This window comes from Perissodus microlepis, chromosome 19, assembly GCF_051167445.1.
Source record: "Perissodus microlepis isolate ML-2025 ecotype Zambia chromosome 19, ASM5116744v1, whole genome shotgun sequence".
Taxonomy (NCBI): domain Eukaryota; kingdom Metazoa; phylum Chordata; class Actinopteri; order Cichliformes; family Cichlidae; genus Perissodus; species Perissodus microlepis.
The window spans coordinates 18,983,581-19,001,923 of NC_140479.1; the positions used below are offsets into that span (position 1 = coordinate 18,983,581).

Here is an 18,343-nt window from a genome sequence, read left to right on the forward strand (position 1 = left end):
AAGTTGAGGACTTGGAATGACAGCTACATACAGTAAGATGACGTTTCTTTTAGAGTCACATGACTCTTTTACAGTAAGTCCAACATGGCAGACGGAGTGGATCTTACGCGGTAACTAAAGCAACATTTTAACTGAAACAGAAATTGAAGACTACTCTGCAACAGGACATTCGCAATGAGGGAGAGACAGAAGAAGAAGAAGGGGAGGACGTGGGCGGAAGCAGCGAAAACGGTATTCTTGGTGTTTTATGTAGCGTTTGTTGTGGTTGTTTTCCTTGAACGCTCCCACTTGTACAACTGTGTTTATGAGTTCACGACCTGCTGGTGAAGATGAAATGTTGCGTGCACCGCGCAAGGCCTGTGTTGACTGTTCGACATTTGGAAAGACCGCTGTCACTACTAGCCTTGTAGCTTTCATCAAGTGGCACCTCAAAGCATAAATACAGCGAAATAAATATAAGTCATGTGCACCCAAGTATGCCTCTGAATCCGCTGTATGTGTTTTGTGGGGATAGTAAGGCTGACAGGTCTCGTAGGATATTAAGTCCAATGAAGTAACCGTGAAGTAATCACGCCAATGTTGCGCGCTAGCGCGACTAGCATGGGCTAGCGCCTGCTAACGCAACTCTGTTCGTCAACAAGTTTGATTTGTATTATTTGGAAATGAACCACTACAAAACCTCCTGTTTCCGTAGTTAAAGCAACCCAAGAGCAAACTACTTAACTACAAAATCGATGACAAAGTCCGTCTAGTCATGCCAGCGTTTTGCAAGAGTACAATATATGTTGTTAGCATTGAGCTAGCTGACAGCATAGCATGCTAACGACTATAAAATTATCAAAATGTCCAATAGTAATTTATAATTTAAGCACATTGCAATCGGCTGTAACGCGTTGCGTTAGCTTCATACAGGTATTTACACTTAATAGTTTCCGCACAGCGTGTAGTATGCTAACTGCATAGAAAATAAATAGCGATAACGTTTGTAGGACTCATAAAGTTATGTTTCATTGCAGTGCTCAAAACACTAGCTAAAGTAATTCAAGGCTTTTCGAGAGGGTTTGGGAAAAGTGTAAGCGCTACATCTTAAGGTCACCCATAGTAGTTTTTTAAAATTACCGATTTAAAGTTGCTGGTATGTTATTATTATTATTATTATAATTATTATTATTATACTGTTATGAGAAGCTTTTATTGTCATGTTTTTTTTCAGCCAACACTCAGAGAAGTTTGATGTTACAGCATAAGGTGGTGCATCTACCTCAAACCCAAATGAAACTTACAGCTTAATAATTTACCACCCCTTATTTATTACTAGACGGATTCTGTGCATTTTCTCCAGAGATTGCAAAATATTCATGCCAAATATATTTCTAATAGTGGAAAAAAGAAAGAAATACAAAACACAACTGTGCTGTGCTTGTTGACTGGATCATTTTAACCATAGTACAAACTAGTTGAGTTTTTGCATAAATTGCTCAGGCTTTAAGCTAAGATTGAGGAAATCGTCCTGGATCAGGCAAGTCTTGCATTGAAAATCAATAAAAATCAAGACAAAAACCCTAAAAAGGCACACAGTCATTAGAACACATAACAATTAGTAGATTTTAAAAAAAGCTTCAAAACCTTTGCTACTTCTCTGTCAGTCAGTCATGAGTACTTCGCAGTTTAACTGACAGAGAAACAAATGGATATTTATAGTGGTTATACTTACATAAGGGGAGCCTGTACCTCCTACTACAGATAAAATCCTGTTAGCTTGCCGAACAGTACAGAAATATCTTGGGGAGTGAGGAGTGTTGTTCCTATGGTTATTTATTTTAATTTAATTTTACTGATGTGTAAAAAATGTGATATCTTTAATGAAGTAACCTTGGGGCTGCCTCTTAATTTCTGAATATTTTTCCTTTAAATAATCTATCAGCAAAATATAATCATCTGCATTTTTATTTTCTAGGTTCTGGAGAAGTACCCTAATACACCTATGAGCCATAAAGAGATCTTGCAAGTGATCCAAAGAGAAAGACTTAAGGAAATAAGGTACACAGGTCCTTGTTGTCATAGCTTTGGAGCTGCAGATACACTTCATATCTGAGACATTTTCATGAGAGCACTACAGGTGTCATCTGTCATTTCTCAGCTGCTCATATCATGTGCCTTTTTGTTATTCACATAGTCACAGTTACTTTACTCAATTAATAATTGTTTTATTTCTTTTTGTTTCACTGTCACTATTCTCATCCAGAAGGTAAGAAAAAGTAGCCCCCACCGCTTATCTTAACAAACTCACAGCAATGCAGGTTTGTTTGGAGTTGCCTTTTTGCATGTTAATAGGAATAACATGTTCTAGGTGAGGTTGCATAAAAATGCAATGCTACATTCATAGTTTGAGCTTCCACAGCCACGTGTTGCATAAAAATTACATTTTCATTTTTTTTTCCGAGTAATTAACAAAATAAAAATTAGAAATATTTAAGCATAACTAGAGTAATTTCCCAAAAATTAAAAATAGTCTTTGGTTTTTTCTAGTAATTATATTGTTCAAAGCCTTATGTGTTATACCAGCGGTCCCCAACCCCCGGGCCTCGGACCGGTACCGGTCCGTGAGTCGTTTGGTACCGGGCCGCGAGAGTTGAGGCTCAGGTCTGAAATCTGTGGTTTTCAGGGTTTTTATCGGTTTTCAGCGTTATTTTGTTATCGTTTTTATTGTTAACTCGGTTTTCCTGGGTCTTTTCACGTGTGTTATGAATAAATCTTCTTTTTTTCGATACTGGTACTAGTTTTATTTTGTTGTATTTATCCACGACACCTTAAAGGCCGGTCCGTGAAAATATTGTCGGGCATAAACCGGTCCGTGGCGCAAAAAAGGTTGGGGACCGCTGTGTTATACTGTGTAAAGCAGCACAAATGCAATTTGACAAAAAAAAAAAAGTAAGGTTCAATTTGTCAGTCTAGATTTGTGCATGACTCAAGCAAAGCTTGACAGATTAATTTTTTTGCAACAGGCATTTTTATGTCAGACCCCTTTATTCTGTGAATATCGGTCCATCACTTTAATTAGATGAGCATTGGATCAGTCTTCTGCAGCTGATTTCTCATAAAGCACAGAGCAAATTTCCCCTCTAACTGCACTGATGCAAATCTGACCTAAACTCACACATGTTTTCCTGATGCATGATAGCAGCTTCTCCGAAGTTACCAGACCAACCTCTCCCCTTCCTTCGTCTTTTCCCAGCCATCTGATTTATGGGGGAACAGATGTGTAAACTGTGTTTTTCCTCTTGTGATCCAGCGGAACTTCACCGCTGGCGTGTCTGAATGCAATGCTGCACACGAACTCTCGTGGTGAGGAGGGAATCTTCTACAAAGTTCCAGGCAGAATGGGAGTCTACACATTAAAGGTTTGTGAGACACAAGGCACTGTTTACTACTCAGCCAATACAGGAAAAAAGAACTAGCACATGTTTTTCTTTGCTAATTGCAGCTTTTCGGGTACCTGGACACAAATTAAGTTATGAATGTACATGCCGTAGCTGGTCATTTTTCTTATTTACTTCTGCTTAACTGTTCCTCCGCTCTGTTTGCTGCATAAAAATAACATGGAGTCTTTTGCTCTGTTTTTCATATAGAAGGACATCTCAGATGTGGTGAAGGAGCTGTCGGAAGAGGGCTCTGAGGAGAGCAGTGACAATCTTTCTGACTCTCGAAGCTCAGAAAACAACAGTAGTGCTATCAGTCAAGAGGGCAGGAGAGGAAGGTGGATGCGAAGAGGTATTGTGCCCTTGCATACAGGTTCTTTAATTAACTTACACATGACCATAAATTTTAAAGTCACTTGTTTGGAATGAGTTTCCAGACTGTTGTTTTGCAAATAATTATACATTTCTTTGTTGCAAGATAATTTGGTCCTACCTTTACTGCTACAAGATTAATATGTGCTGTCTGTTTGTAATCTAATTTGTAATTATGGCTTTTTAAAAAAAAATAAGTACTCATTGTAATTATCATAACTTACCATTGCATTGAAATACTTCATAACACAAAAATGTGTGCTTTATATAAAGTATTTTTTATTTAGCTAAGAATGATGAAGATTTTAGCTGTAACTGTGAATTAACATAATTGATGTAAAGCAGTAAATTCTGTTAAAGTAAATATTTGATAAGCAGGCTACTTAGCATCACATTTCAGACATGCCAAAGATTTAGTTGTACCTGATGTCTCAAATACAGTTTTGGTAGGTCTTTTAGTTTTAAGTGTTCACCAGGAATTCTCAGAGGGTAAGAAAATCATATTCTATCAATATGTAATGAGTATTTGTTTTTTAACTTGTGACAGCAGACTGCTCAAACATTATGGTCCAAGTCAGTGTATGAACTGTACCAGTATATACTTGTAATGGATGAAATTTGCAGCTGTGATTTTGAAATGCACTGCAGAATGGCTGATTTACTCTACTGGATAGTAGACTACAGAGTGAATAAATGGGCAGTTTGAACAGTCAGATTGTCTGCCATGAAGAAAGGGTCTCATTCTTAATAGCTCGATTACATGTTTAGCTTATATTTCCTGCAGATTTCAAACAAAATTATCCATCCATCTTCCTCTGCTTATCCAATTTAGGGTTGCAGTGGGGCTGGAACCTAATCCAGCTATTACAGATGAAAGGTTCGGTACACCCTAAACAGGTTGCCAGTCTATCGCAGGGCTAGTTGATGGAGCCACACAACCATTTGTGCTCACATTCAACATTACACCTTAGATTTCCAGTAGAACTAATTCAAACTAGCTAACCTGGTTAAACTAGTTTTAGTTGCATGTCTTTGGACTATGGAAGGAAGCTGGAGTTTGCAGTGAGAAGCTGATTTTAGATATGAAATCTAATTAACGTTTGCGCATAAGATTTTGGAAGTACCCATCATATTCTTTTAACGCTTGAATATCATTATAATGTATCAGTGCAATCTCTGGAATGTTAACTATTTCCCATTAAAACAGTTTTAATGTGTTTTTTTTCTGAAAATAAACAAGAAGGTGATATGAGAGACACAATAAAGCACATTTTCAGCGCACTTAAAAATGTTCGAGGCACTTGGTTTTTTGCTTGTATATCTGTCTCTCCTTGCAAGAATTAACAGTAATCACCCTTCATCCTCGGATTAAATTTTTGCTGATATCAGTTTTCCATCACTTTAATATCTTGATTAAATTTTTCACCATGCTCATCACTGACATCGCTCAGATTTGATGGAACGTTGAGAAAACAATAACATCATATCATTAACTGATATGATTTCAGCATGTTAAACACAAGTTCTCTGCTCTGAGATTGCCAAGAAAATTCTGGCTACTTGCACAAATGTTTCCTATGCTGCTGATCCAGCTGGCTACAATTTCCTTTCAAACTCATCATCAAGCATCAGTTCACGGATTTCAGGACTAACAAAAACATCTTTGTTGATTTTGGCTTCACTTTTCTCGAGACCAAACTTACATCTTAAATGTTGAAACACATTGCTGTGTGTGTTCAGTCATCCCAGTTGTCCAGTACTTGGAACGGCTTAACCAGATGAAAATGGTTTTCAGATTTGGGGTCAAAAAGTAAATTTTGAAAAAGTACCAAAACACTTGTTGATCAGTGTTATAGATTTGAAATATGTCACCATTATCTAACTTCCAGACCACCTATGTAGATTAACAGTGAATACTACTTAATAAAGCACTGAAATATGTCTTTACTAACTCCTTAAACACCTTTAGATGCAACCCCTGTTAACGTTTATTAAAGAGTAAGCGTGTGTTTTTTGCTGAAGTGTCATCACTGTTCATCAGTCAACAGAGAAGGAAAAAAAACCATCAACAGATCATAATGCAATAGATGTTTGGCTTTTTTTTTTTTTTAGGTGATTGTAGCTGATTGGTTATGCCAGTTAGAGTTAACACCCCCCTGTCAGCTGATGATGTAGGTTATTGTGGAAACACCGGAAACTAGCTCAAGTCACACTAGACATGCCAAGTTGGAAAGTGGCTTTACCACAAACATAAAATACACCACCTCATCAAAAACATTTCCTGGAATACACGCAGCACTGAACATGATGATAGCGAAAGGTGGGTTTTATCTTTGAGCTTTACTTTGTCCTTAATGCTGTCTGATAATTGTTCACCGAGAGCCTGCTGGCAGCGCACAACAGCCACATTACAACGGTTTCTGATCTTTTGTGATTCTGTGGGGTTAAGATATTGCTTTATTGTGAAATGAACACCTGATTGTGCCTGATTGCAATGCAGTTTGAGAGAGGGAGCTTTTCATCAAGTGCCAATTATTTTGTTTTCCTCAGGTTGTGGTCTTACCGATTCTTATTATTTCTCACTGCCACTTGAATAACTTAAGTGACGGTTAAAACAGGAAACTGAATTTTCTCAGTATGACCCGTGACCACTTCCTCATTATGCACAACTTGAAAGAACCAAGCAAATGACCTTGGTTTACAGCTGAGTAGGAGGGCTCTGATATTGCTTTATTTTTGAAATAATCGATGCAAAGGACTGCAAAGTCAAATGCAAATTAGGCAGCACTGGGAAGGAACTGCTGCAGAATGTAGAAAGATGTTCTGTAAGAAACAGAAGGCAGGTAGTAGGAGGGGGATTGTTCTGAAGTTGAGCTCATTTTTAACAATATGATATTTTAGTAAGGTAATGTAATCTGCTTCTTTGTCTACAGAATTGGTTTCAGTTTCGCCAAAACAAAAGCACAATGTTATAAAGTCTGCACACCGCCCTCAGGAAATGTATTTGGTAACATCTGTTTTGTGCTTCTGTATTTCATAGTTCCCTCCAAGCTGCAGTCACAGCCGTCGTCTCCACAGCCTCGATGCTCGTCGCCATCTGTCCCCACCAGCAAGCTCATCTCTCCCTCGCAGAAACACAGCAAGAAAGCTTTGAAACAGGTACAGCAAACAACATATATTTCTTGTTGTTTTTCTTTTTTTAAACATACATTTAAGTTGTTAACTTATTCTGCCTACTCAGATGAGTAACATGAGTTCCTGCCACACCCCACTCCCATATAAATCACTCATTCTGTGTTCTGCACTATGCAAATCCACCCTTTTGTTTTTACATCGGTATACAGAGTGTGGAGTCTTAGACTTGGGCTCTTTTTGGGCTACAATAAGCAATTAAATTTGTATGATTATGTTCATTACTTTGTTTTAATTGGCAGCACATAACTCAATGGTAGTGTTTCAGCTGGTGTTCTTTGTTTTTTTGTTCTCTGTCTGACATCTTGCTGATTATTTCAAACATCAGAGAGAAATGCCTGTAGCGGTTTTGTTTTTTTTTGTTTTTTTACAGTATTAATGTTTTCAAAGAACTCATTTCCCATTGGCTGTCTTTTGCCTTTTGTGTTCCATTTAATTAGATTTCATTTGATTGCACACATTGTAATTCACTCCATCTGTGCTGGTGTGAATTTGTATTCATTATTTGGGCGTAGGTAACACTACAAGATGGCGACTTGGCTGAAACATTACTGGACGGATCTGTTTATTGTTTCCTATGGTGGTGGACCTCCTTTCTTTGCTTCTTTAAATGTGTAGAGAAATTTGTGACAAATTTGATCTGACTTGTTCTCAGATTTACAGCAAGGCGATGATTTATGCCTCTGTTATGCAACCTATGTTCCATTGCTCTGCTGTTATTTAGCTGTTATTTAACCAGGCAAGTGGCCCTTGGGGAGCAATTGCAGGGAAACAGAGGGTTACACATATTCACACTCTGTTTTTCTCATACTGCTGGCTATTTGCGTCTTTCTGTGTTGTTCATTTTAAGGCCCTAAAGCAGCAGCAGCAGAGAAACCAGCGTAGACAGGGGGGAATGCCAACCTCCTCCAGTCCAAGACTGCTTCTGAAAACCCTTAAAGACATGGCAGATAACATTACAACAAAAACTGGTAGGTGGTAACTCTTACATTGCCAAATTGTTGGATAGTTTACTGATGTTAATTGCATGATATTACTCACAGTTTTGTAGATAGATGATGGATAGTGATGTAGTTCTGGGAATTATCCTGTTTATTATTGCAGGTTTTTATAGCTAGACTACAAAAGGTTATGTATCATCATCATCCAAACATGACTCATATAATTGGCAGCTTTAATGTGGAAACTGAAGCAGTCAGATCTCTGGCTTTCATTTCTCAGAGCATTTCCTTTTGCTCCTCTTCTTCTTTCCAAACAGATTTATGCCACCCAGTCGTACCCAGAAAGGTTCCCCAAAGGTCCAGTCGCCTCAGTGCAGGTAATTCAGACAACTGCTTTTATTTAAATCAGTTGTGTGGAAATGTTCATGATTTAATTATAATATTTAACAGAAAAAAGTTAGCACTTAGTAGATCACACTAACAAAATTAAGTTTCCCTGTAGTCCTGCTTTGTTTTTAAGAAGCAAATAAAAATACTCTTTAGGACAGTTAGGAGCACAATGGCACACAATAAGAACCTCTTGGTGTATTTTAAATCAGTCCCACATTAATCAGCCTGATAGCACAAATATTCATTAGTATGCCACAAACAGTCACAGATGCACTATTAATTCATATGTGAGTGAAATTTTCTAACATCGGGTTAACCAAATTATTTACAGTAAGAAACCTTTGAGTCTTTTTGTTTCGAGTGTTAAGAATAATCTGACGGTTGGGTATAACTTTATATGTTCAGCTTTTCTGTGTCTGCTTGTAATCTAGAATTAATTGTCTGCATAGTTATTTCTTAGGTGTAAGTAAAATTATTCTACTTTGACAGAAAACAGTTAAGTAAAACAAATTATTTTACTACATTTAAAAGTGAACTACAGAATTCACAGTTGTTTCTTTGCATTATTGAATCTCCCTTGGTTTACATCTGTTTCCTGTTTTGTTTGTATCGCAGGGCAGATAAAACGTGCCAAGTATAAAATAGACGTGGAGACGCCAGACTCTATTTTGGTTAACACCAACTTGCGAGCAATCATCAACAAGCACACTTTCTCTGTCTTGCCTCCAGACTGCCAGCAAAGGCTGGTCAAACTTCTGCCAGAAGTAGACCGCCAGGTAGCCCTAAAATTATACATATGTTATAACGTTTGCTATTTATATTACATTAAATGTAAATGTGTAAGTAAAATTGTTGCTGTGTGCAGTATCTGTCAGTCATTATTTGATATATGCCTCATAAAATATCTTTTTAATCTCTGTAAAACATTTGTATGATTCTTGATGCAATTTCTATATCATAGGCAGAATCCAAATAAAGTCAATGTACCGATGCAGTGATGTTGATCGTCATGCTATTAGTCATAACATTGTGCCTTCTCTCCTCAGGCTTGCATGGACGGCCTTCTGAAGGTCACTAGCTCTGCCTTAAACAATGAGTTTTTCACATCAGCAGCTCAGTCTTGGAAAGACAGGCTGGCTGAGGGTTAGTTCAAAAGCTTTCAGTTCATAACTGCAAAATTCAATTCACATAAAAAAAAAAGCACAACACCAAGGTTTACATTTGCTCTTTTGTGACTCTTCCATTTTTAGGGGAATTCACTCCTGAATTGCAGCTCCGAATGCGTCAAGAAATTGAGAAGGAAAAGAAAGTTGAGCACTGGAAGGAAGCCTTCTTTGAAAACTATTATGGGGAGAAGTAGGTTCTGTTTCATTTATAATTTCTTGATCCACTAATCCTACCTAGTTCTCATGAACTTGGACATCATACAGTATCTTGCTAATCTGTCAGTCCAGCTGTTCGGTCTCCACTTGGCAGGTGAAGATCTTTAGCCCCGAATAAGTGTGTCGTAGGTTTGGGGTTGTTTAGATGACCAATTCTAATATTTTAGCTAAAATTTTAGAATCTCTGTGTTCAGGGAGAATGAGTATGAGGCATGTTTGCTTGGCTTTTCTTGTGAGGACATATATTGGTGTTATTGCTTTCCCGAGACTCTAACCCCACCTAATCCCAAGTTTAACCATCACAAATAAGTGTGACATCTTTATCCAAACCTTAACCTAAACCCACTTCTTACTTTAACTGTAAAAAAACCCATGTCTTCACTCTCAGAAAGCCCTTTGAAGGCTTTCAAAGAAAATGAGAGCCGAAAAGAGTTCTCAGTCTTACCAAAGGTCATCTAATCCTGACCTGGCAGAGTTTTTAATAAGATATCAGGACAGGTTTTATTTAATTTTCTTTATATATTGTCCTTGGTGTCCTGTATCAGATGACATCAGTCACTCATGCCTGGTCTAAACAGCCATGGCACAGTCACACACACCTTCAGTTAGTTCACTTTTACAGCTGTCATCTTTTCCATCATCCTCTAGGGGAACTTTAGGGGACATTAGGAAATTATATCTACAAAAACTGGCCTAGGTTACACCCTCCCTTAGCTTGCAGTGTAGTAATTTTTCTTAAATATCAAAAAAGACTAAAATCTTAGTACTTGTAGTATTTACAAAAGGAACATGGAACAGTCACTTTTCTTAAGAATATTGATTGAATATCTGTTTCTAAAGGATATTTACTTTCTGTATAACATATTGGAACAGATTAACCAAACAGGGCAAAATAGCATGTCAGTGCAATGCCCAGATAGCGCTCATAAGTGTCATTAGTTTTATGGATGTATGAATTGTTTCCAACAGTTTCACTTTTAATGCACAACTTCAGATTAGATTCTGTGATTCAAAGATTTGTCATTTGTTGTCAAGTTTGTTGTTAAAAATTAAGCTATTCATAAGAAAAAAGAACAGATTGAAAAGTAAAATACTACAATGAATAAAACAATACTAGCCGATTAATAGTTTTTAGTTTGTTTGGGCTATTGTCATTTTCAAAACTCTTCTTGTGTATTTTTTAAAAAAGAATTTAAAAGCTAAGTGTTTAATGACTTTTTCCTCATTCAAGAAAGACTTAATTCATAGATTCATGTTTTTTTTCCTCCCTTTTTCTTTGTCTCCCTTTCTATTGTACAGTTCGGGGCTCAGCTATGAGGAATCCAAAGAGCTGACAAAGGCTGATTTGAATCAGGAGTCTGCCAGGCCTCAGTCCCCCTCTCATCAGACAGGACCTGTCGCTCAAGCACTAGAGGAATCTAAGTGCACCAAGGACAGCTGCCTGACTGATGCTCCTGCAAAAGACGTAAAGCCAGTGCAGACATCGTCACAGGAGCCTCTGAAAGCACTGCCTGCTCAAAAAGAGCCTGTCTTTACTGCAGAACCCATGAAGACGCGACGCTCACAGTATGCTGAGGATCGGAAGATGAATACAACCGCAAATACTGGACTGGCGGCTGCAGTGAGAGCACCAGAGGTTGAGAAACGTGGTGAATGGAGTGCAGCATCTACAATGCCAGAAAAGGAGCGCAAGGAAGACATGAAGGAGGAGAAAACTGAACGCTCCCAGTTGTCTGTGGACAGCAGCCCTCCACCAAAGGCTAGTTCAGAGTTGAAAGAAGTTCAGTCGGTGTCTATGGTTAAGCCTGCTGCAGAGAGCGAAGAGGTCATCTCTGAGCCCAGTGGCTCCTCAGAGCCGCTGAAAAGGAAGTCTCTCAGTGAGATAGAGGGTGAAGTAACACCAGAGAAAAGACCCCGCATGTCTTCAGTTTCTTCAGTGTCTTCATTCTCATCTGTGTCTCCCTCAGCATCATCCATATCCAGCCCTGCTACACCAACTTCAACAACAAATCAGAGGGTTCCACCACTAAAGGTAGGAATAAATGTGGCAGCTCAAAGTCTGCTCAGATCACTCTATTTTCTGAGCGGACCTGACAGGTCTGTAGCTTTATCTTTTCAGAGTTGGGCAACTATACTTGCTCAGTATATTGTTAGTCTCACTATGCTCCAAAGACTTAGAGTTTTCCCAGTAAATCCCAGAGTTTGTTGTTTTGTACGTGTGAGAAAAATTAAAATAGGATACAGCTTGAAGCCTATTTATATTGTTATATTTTTTTTAATTGATATTTTTTAGATATACAAATGGGAATTCATCTCTGTTTTGTTTTTTTCCCATTTTGCAGATCCCAGTATCACGAATTCTTCCCTTGCCTGTGTCACCTAGCCAGATCTCACCGAGGACTCCCCTCCCAAGCCCACTTAGTAGCCCATGCCGTACTGGCGCTCGCACTTTGGCAGATATCAAAGCCAAAGCTCAGCTTGCCCGAGCACAACGTGCAGCAGCAGCAGCAGCATCATCTGCTTCAAAGGGGGCGGTGCCAGGCCCAGGGCCAGGTGGAGGCAGTAGTGAGCAGACACACCACTTATCCAGCCCGACATCCCCACAGGGATCTGCTAGGTTAGCAGCCACACAGTTTAGTATATCTTCTCCTTGCCAAGTGGACTCTTTTGGTCCATGTAGCCCAAACCAGTCTCAGAAGTACTTAAGCAAAACTGAAGAAAAACATACAAGTCTTTCTGCTGGTACTGTCAGTACAGGAATCCATAGCGTCCAAAAGAGTTCAAGTGTATCAGCACAACCATCATTGGTGCATGCTTCAAAGGAACAGGAAATCCCATTAACTGCTGGATCAACAACCAGAATCAGCTCCTGCATCCCTGCAAACAACCCGCTGGTCACTCAGCTTCTGCAGGGCAAAGAAGTTCCACTGGAGCAGATCCTCCCAAAACCGCTATCCAAGGTGGAAGTAAAGATGTCAAACTTCTCCTCTGGTAGTATGGGAAAGGCGTTACATTCTGCTGAGCACAGGGCTGAGAAGTTCAATACATCAGGCCGAGCTGGTGTTTTCTCAGAAAACACAAAACATCACAGGGAACTTCCTGACAAGGAGACTCAGGAGCAGATCCTACAGGCTCTAATGCAGAGGAAAGTCCAACAAAGTCAGCCTTATGGAGGGGGTGTAGGGCCTCAGTCACCTCAGTACAAAGTTCAGCAACTGATGCACGCAGAAGAGCGACAGGATCGATCCAGGATTTCTGTTGGTTTTTTGGGTCGAAGGAGGATGCCAAGGCCTGCCATGACAGGACATTACCTGCTCAATGTCTCCACGTATGGCAGAGGATCAGAGAGCAGGAGACTTCACCTGTCTGCCATTCCAAACACGTCTGTAACCAGCACAAAAAGGGAAACCACAGAAGCAGAGGACGCAGCCAAGGAGGACCAACCAGCCAGGAAAGTTTTTCTGTTTCCTTCTGGGGTCAAAACAGAGCAGCAAAGATGCTCAGTAGGCAAGTCTAATGAACCAGCGGGCTTTCAGCATCACTATAACATAAAGACTGAGCCTGGATCAGAGTATATTGAAGCTGGTGGTGATAACAACAACACCAGCGCAACCACCAAAGACACCAGCCCCTTTTCTCAATCACACCGAAGGCACCTCGAACTCTGCAATAGTAATCAAGGAAACTCCGAGCCATATCTTACCCACGTGGATCCCAGTCACCAGCGGCCGACTGCCTTTCAATCCCAGAGAACACTCGATAATCAGGAACCCCCGGTAGCGTCATGCTACGGTGGCACTATCAGCATGTCCGTACCTCACACTTTGAACCGCAGCACTGCAGGCACCAGCTCTTCCACATCCTCATCAGAAGCTGATCGTGGTGGCATCCACGGGAGCGTTATGTCCTTCTCAGTGACTGTCACCACCATACCCGCTGGTCACTCATTAGACCACGGCCACCAGGGCGAGCCCTCACCTGAACAGTCATTCATTGAGGGCTCCAACATGGAGGACGTCCAGTCTAAATGCTACTGCCGACTGAAGGCAATGATCATGTGCAAGGGGTGTGGAGCTTTTTGCCATGATGACTGCATAGGCCCCTCAAAACTATGTGTCTCGTGTTTAGTGGTACGATGATATTAAATTAACAGTAACAAAAAAATGGTTAGAGTTGTATTGTCACAGCACAAAGCAGAAGCAAGTGTTTTAGAATCAGTGCATAATAGGCTGAAACGTGTTATGTCACACTCTGGAGAAAACGGCTCTAAGATCGGTTCGTTGTGGGAAAGGCAAGGATTTACACTGGATGGTCTTGTTTTTCCACTAACATCTAAGAAAAGTTGTTTTGTGCAATTGTGTCATAGAAATGCCAATCCATTTTCAATCAAATGTTGTCAGATATGTGAGAAATGAAAACTGGCAGTGTTTGCACTTGGCTAGATTAGTGTGATATATTTTTTTAAATATATATATAGTTTATGTCTAGTTTTTTTGTTTGTTTGTTTTTTTTGAGGAGGGAAAATGAATGTTGCTATTTTTTTTTTAGAACATAATGACTGTTGTGCTTTAGACTGACACTTTTTATTATTGGTCCTAATCAGTTATGGTTTAACGGCAAAAAAAAGAAGAAAAAAAAGAAGAAAAAGGGCGCTAATGATAATCATTTGATGTAGAGTACCTCCTATTTGGCATTTATGCACGTGTGGCAGGGAAATGCAACTTACAGTAACTATTTTATATGAAACTGTACTTTTATTACTGAACACACTCAGATTTAAGAACTAGAAATGAACATGTATAGTTTTAGTAAGAAGATATAGAGTGATTTTTGAATTATACTTTATATAAATCAACCTGACTTGTTTCCAAGGCAAAGCACTTGAAAACCACCTGGATATAAAGTAATAATGGTGTACAGCACTTAAAATCAAACCTAAAGAAAAGCGAATCATATATAATTCCTCTATAATCCTTGTTGGTAAATTAAGATCTTTTCACTTCCAATGAAGGTCTGAAGTCACTTCCTACTGCGTGAATCAGCATTTCCTCCCCAAAATCAGGTTTGTGGATATGATCTCCCTTGGTGTGGGATTTCTAATGCTTGTGCGTCTGTATAGATAAATCAGCAGTGGCAAACTTAATTTAAACACTCAAGACGGGGGGAGAAAATGCTGACAATTTTGTTATTTTGCTGTATATACTTGCTCATGTATGGTATTTGCCTAGATGTAGAAATATTGTTATTTTATTCGTGCTGCACACCTTGCTTGAGCATAACTGGCTCTTTATTTCAAAATGTTTTTCTTTTTTTGTTTTGTTTTTTTACTGTGGAATGAAAATAGAGAAGAACAGTGAAATATGCTAAAAACAGGTACAATATGTCACCAATACATCAATAAGTGAGTGTAACACTTCACTTTAACGTGGCCTTTTTCCAGGAAATTAAGAGAGTGATCCTCTATAATACTGTGGTTGGAAGTATTGTAAAAATGATATTTGTCACATATGTATTTAATCAACAGTAATTTGTCTTTGTGATGCACAACACATTAGTGGTGTCAGCACTTGTTATAACCTTTGCAGGCCCGTTATGATGATTTTAACATTAGTGCTTAGTGCGTACTGACTTGTAAAAAGGCCACTGTGTTTGAAGTGTTATCTCCAAAAGTTTTGTGTTTTTGCTGGTTACAAATATTGACACATCTACTATATTTTAGAATCTCCTGGAGGTACAAAACATGACCTCTTTTATAGCAATTATTTCCAAGGTAGTATGCCAAAGTCACCTTAAAGAAAACAAAAAATAATCAGAAGTTGTTTTTAAATGTCTGACTAGTTAATCAAAGTAATATATTTTAATTAATATATTTTAATATAAAAGATCTATTTGCTAATTGTTTTTGACAAATCAACAGGGTATTTACTATATTAATATATTGGCTGTCCCGTTCTTTCCTATAGTGTTTTTTTTTTTTCTAGGCTGGACAGACCACCGTGCAGAATAATCACTTTTCAGATAGTCCAGGTATCTGATATTCTGTATGGTCCAGGTTTTTTAGTGAATCCATTGGTCTATATTTTTCAATGAAGATGTTGTCTAAAGTGTAGCTTTTACTTGTCTATTTGCGTCATCACTTTATGAAAAGATAATGTTTTAATGCACCATTTAAAAGTCATTCAATTAATATAGTTTTATTTTTTATTTGGTGGGTGTGTCTTGTGGAAAGTTGTTTTTGAGGGCTAGAATCTAGCAGGATTTTCACAAGGCATAGAAATTTCACTTATTAATGACATAATGATGTTTGAATTAGTGATACAGATGTCTTTTTTTATTCTCATTTTTGATCCCCGTTAAACATTTTACGTCATATTTGGTTGAAAGTGATGTTAGAGTCCTGCTGGACTGGATTGCACTGCAAAAAAATATTAACAACAATCATTCTCAATCCTAAAGGCAGCTGAAATTTTGGTCAATGATGACTGAAACATGAGTCCAACAGCAGTCCCAATCAATACTAAGGCTAACTGTGTGTGTGCATTTGGATGTGTAGAGCACATCATATAGAAAATGGCTGGAAGAAGGGGGGGGGGGGGGGTCTCCACTTTTTTTCCCTCCTCCTTCTTTTAATGTCATGTTTGACACTAGGTGAATTTCTTTAATGTCAGTGTCATTTTGTCTCCATTTAAAACTCCAGGTGAATGTAATATAGTAATCAGAACTTGTAAACAAAGTGTATTTTATCAAAGTAATAGAATATTATGAATAAATAATAATGGAAAAAGTTTCTTCTTTGACTGCTTCTTCATTTTATTGTATTTTTTTTTCTTTGGTACTATTTATAATTTTTTTTTATATATATATATATATATATATATATATATATATATATATTCTGACAAAAAAATTCTGTTGCTCCAAATTTTGACATAATAACCCTGATTACTGACTGTCTTAGAAAAATGTAAAAAAGAAATGTGGTGGGGTGTCTCTTAAAGATCTCTGCCCTTAGGAGGGATACATGTTTTTATGTGAGGTCACCACACTGTCCCAGTTGGGGAGGGGGAGGGAGTATTATTTTCATTAAATAGCTTCAAAAAATAAACTATTGTGGAGGTAAGCATCAACGACACAGAGCTCTCAGTTCTCACTCCTTCTTTATTCGTCTCCAACATAAACTGCGCATATCGCGCCACAAAACACAGGAACACACTTCCTATACACTGGGTGTGAGTGGAGCCCTCTAGTGGTCCACCACACATGCCCCCCGAACACCCAGCAGAACTAGTCCAGGACCCGGGGCTTAAGCAAACGGCCGGAACGGCTGAACCGGGGGGGGTGGGGAACTGACAGAGGGCAACCCAGCCCGGGAGCGAGGCTGGCACTGGCGGTCAGAAAAAGCTGCAGACGACTCGGACTCCGTTGATTTTGGGTCGCTCCTGGGGGAAAAAACAGAATCCATCAGCCCGGTGGCAGGTGGGCGGCCGCGGCGAGGGACCTGGGCCGGGACCACCTGATCCTCCTGCATAACATGTGCAGGCTTAAGTCTGTCAACAGAGACAACCTCCTGCCGACCGCCAAAGTCCAAAATGAAATGTTTGTCGCCTGGTTTAAGAACCCTGTATGGCCCGTCATATGGTGGACGCAGCGGAGTCCTATGGGCATCGTGCCTGACGAAAACGAAACGAGCAGAGTCCAACGAACTCGGAACAAAAGTGTCAGGCAGGCAGTGGTGCACAGGAACAGGAAATGAGTCTCTTGGGGGGCGAAAAGGCAACAAAGAGGTATCGAAACATGGGGGAGGGCTCTCAGGTAAGAATTCCCCAGGGACCCGGAGAGGCTGGCCGAGGACCAGTTCAGCCGGGGAAACCCCGAGGTCTTCTTTAACCACGCTACGCAATCCCAGCAAAACCCACGGAAGACGGTCGACCCAGTCACCACTTGTTAAGGAAGCCCGGAGCGCGGCCTTAAGTGACCGGTGAAACCGTTCACACATCCCATTAGCTTGCGGGTGGTATGCTGTGGTGCGGTGGACCTTGACCCCCAGGCCGTCAGCCATAGCAGACCAAAGCTCCGAAACAAACTGGGGGCCCCTGTCCGAGGTAATGTCAACAGGGGGACCGAAACGTGAAACCCACGTTGACAAAAATGCCCTGGCCACCGTCACCGCTGCCGTGGACGCCAGGGGTACCGCCTCCGGCCACCTGGTCGTGCGGTCCACCACAGTCAAAAGGTGCGTGAAACCCTGTGACTGCGGCAAGGGACCAACCAGGTCCACATGAACGTGATCGAAACGCCTACCCGGGACACGGAAAGGTTCAAGGGGTGCCTGTGTGTGCCGGTGGATTTTCGAGCGTTGGCATGGGATACAAACCGCCGCACATTCTTTCACCGCCTTGCGAATGCCCGGCCAAACAAACCTGGCGCTGACCAGCTTGACCGAGGCCCGGATGCCGGGATGAGAGAGGGCATGCACCGAGCATGCCCGAGCAAACGTCGCAAAGAAAGTGCGGACCGCCGTCCCACACCGGGGTGTCCTCCAGCACGAGGCCCGTTTTTGTTGACCGAAGGGCAAGGACATCCGGGTCAGCACGTTGCTCGGCGGCCATGGCAGCGTAGTCGACGCCGACATACACCGGAGAAACCA

The 18,343-nt window shown here is 40.1% G+C and overlaps 1 protein-coding gene across 1 annotated transcript; it reads left to right on the forward strand.

Moving 5' to 3' along the window:
- The first annotated feature begins 35 nt into the window (after positions 1-35).
- asxl2 (ASXL transcriptional regulator 2) lies at positions 36-16,481 on the forward strand. Its single transcript, XM_084914192.1, has 12 exons — positions 36-231; positions 1,958-2,040; positions 3,293-3,401; positions 3,630-3,771; positions 6,832-6,950; positions 7,834-7,954; positions 8,242-8,301; positions 8,930-9,090; positions 9,361-9,457; positions 9,565-9,670; positions 10,996-11,728; positions 12,039-16,481. Exons 1-12 carry the CDS (start codon positions 175-177, stop codon positions 13,833-13,835), a joined length of 3,585 nt encoding a protein of 1,194 aa, XP_084770318.1. The 5' UTR covers positions 36-174; the 3' UTR covers positions 13,836-16,481.
- Positions 16,482-18,343: the final 1,862 nt, after the last annotated feature.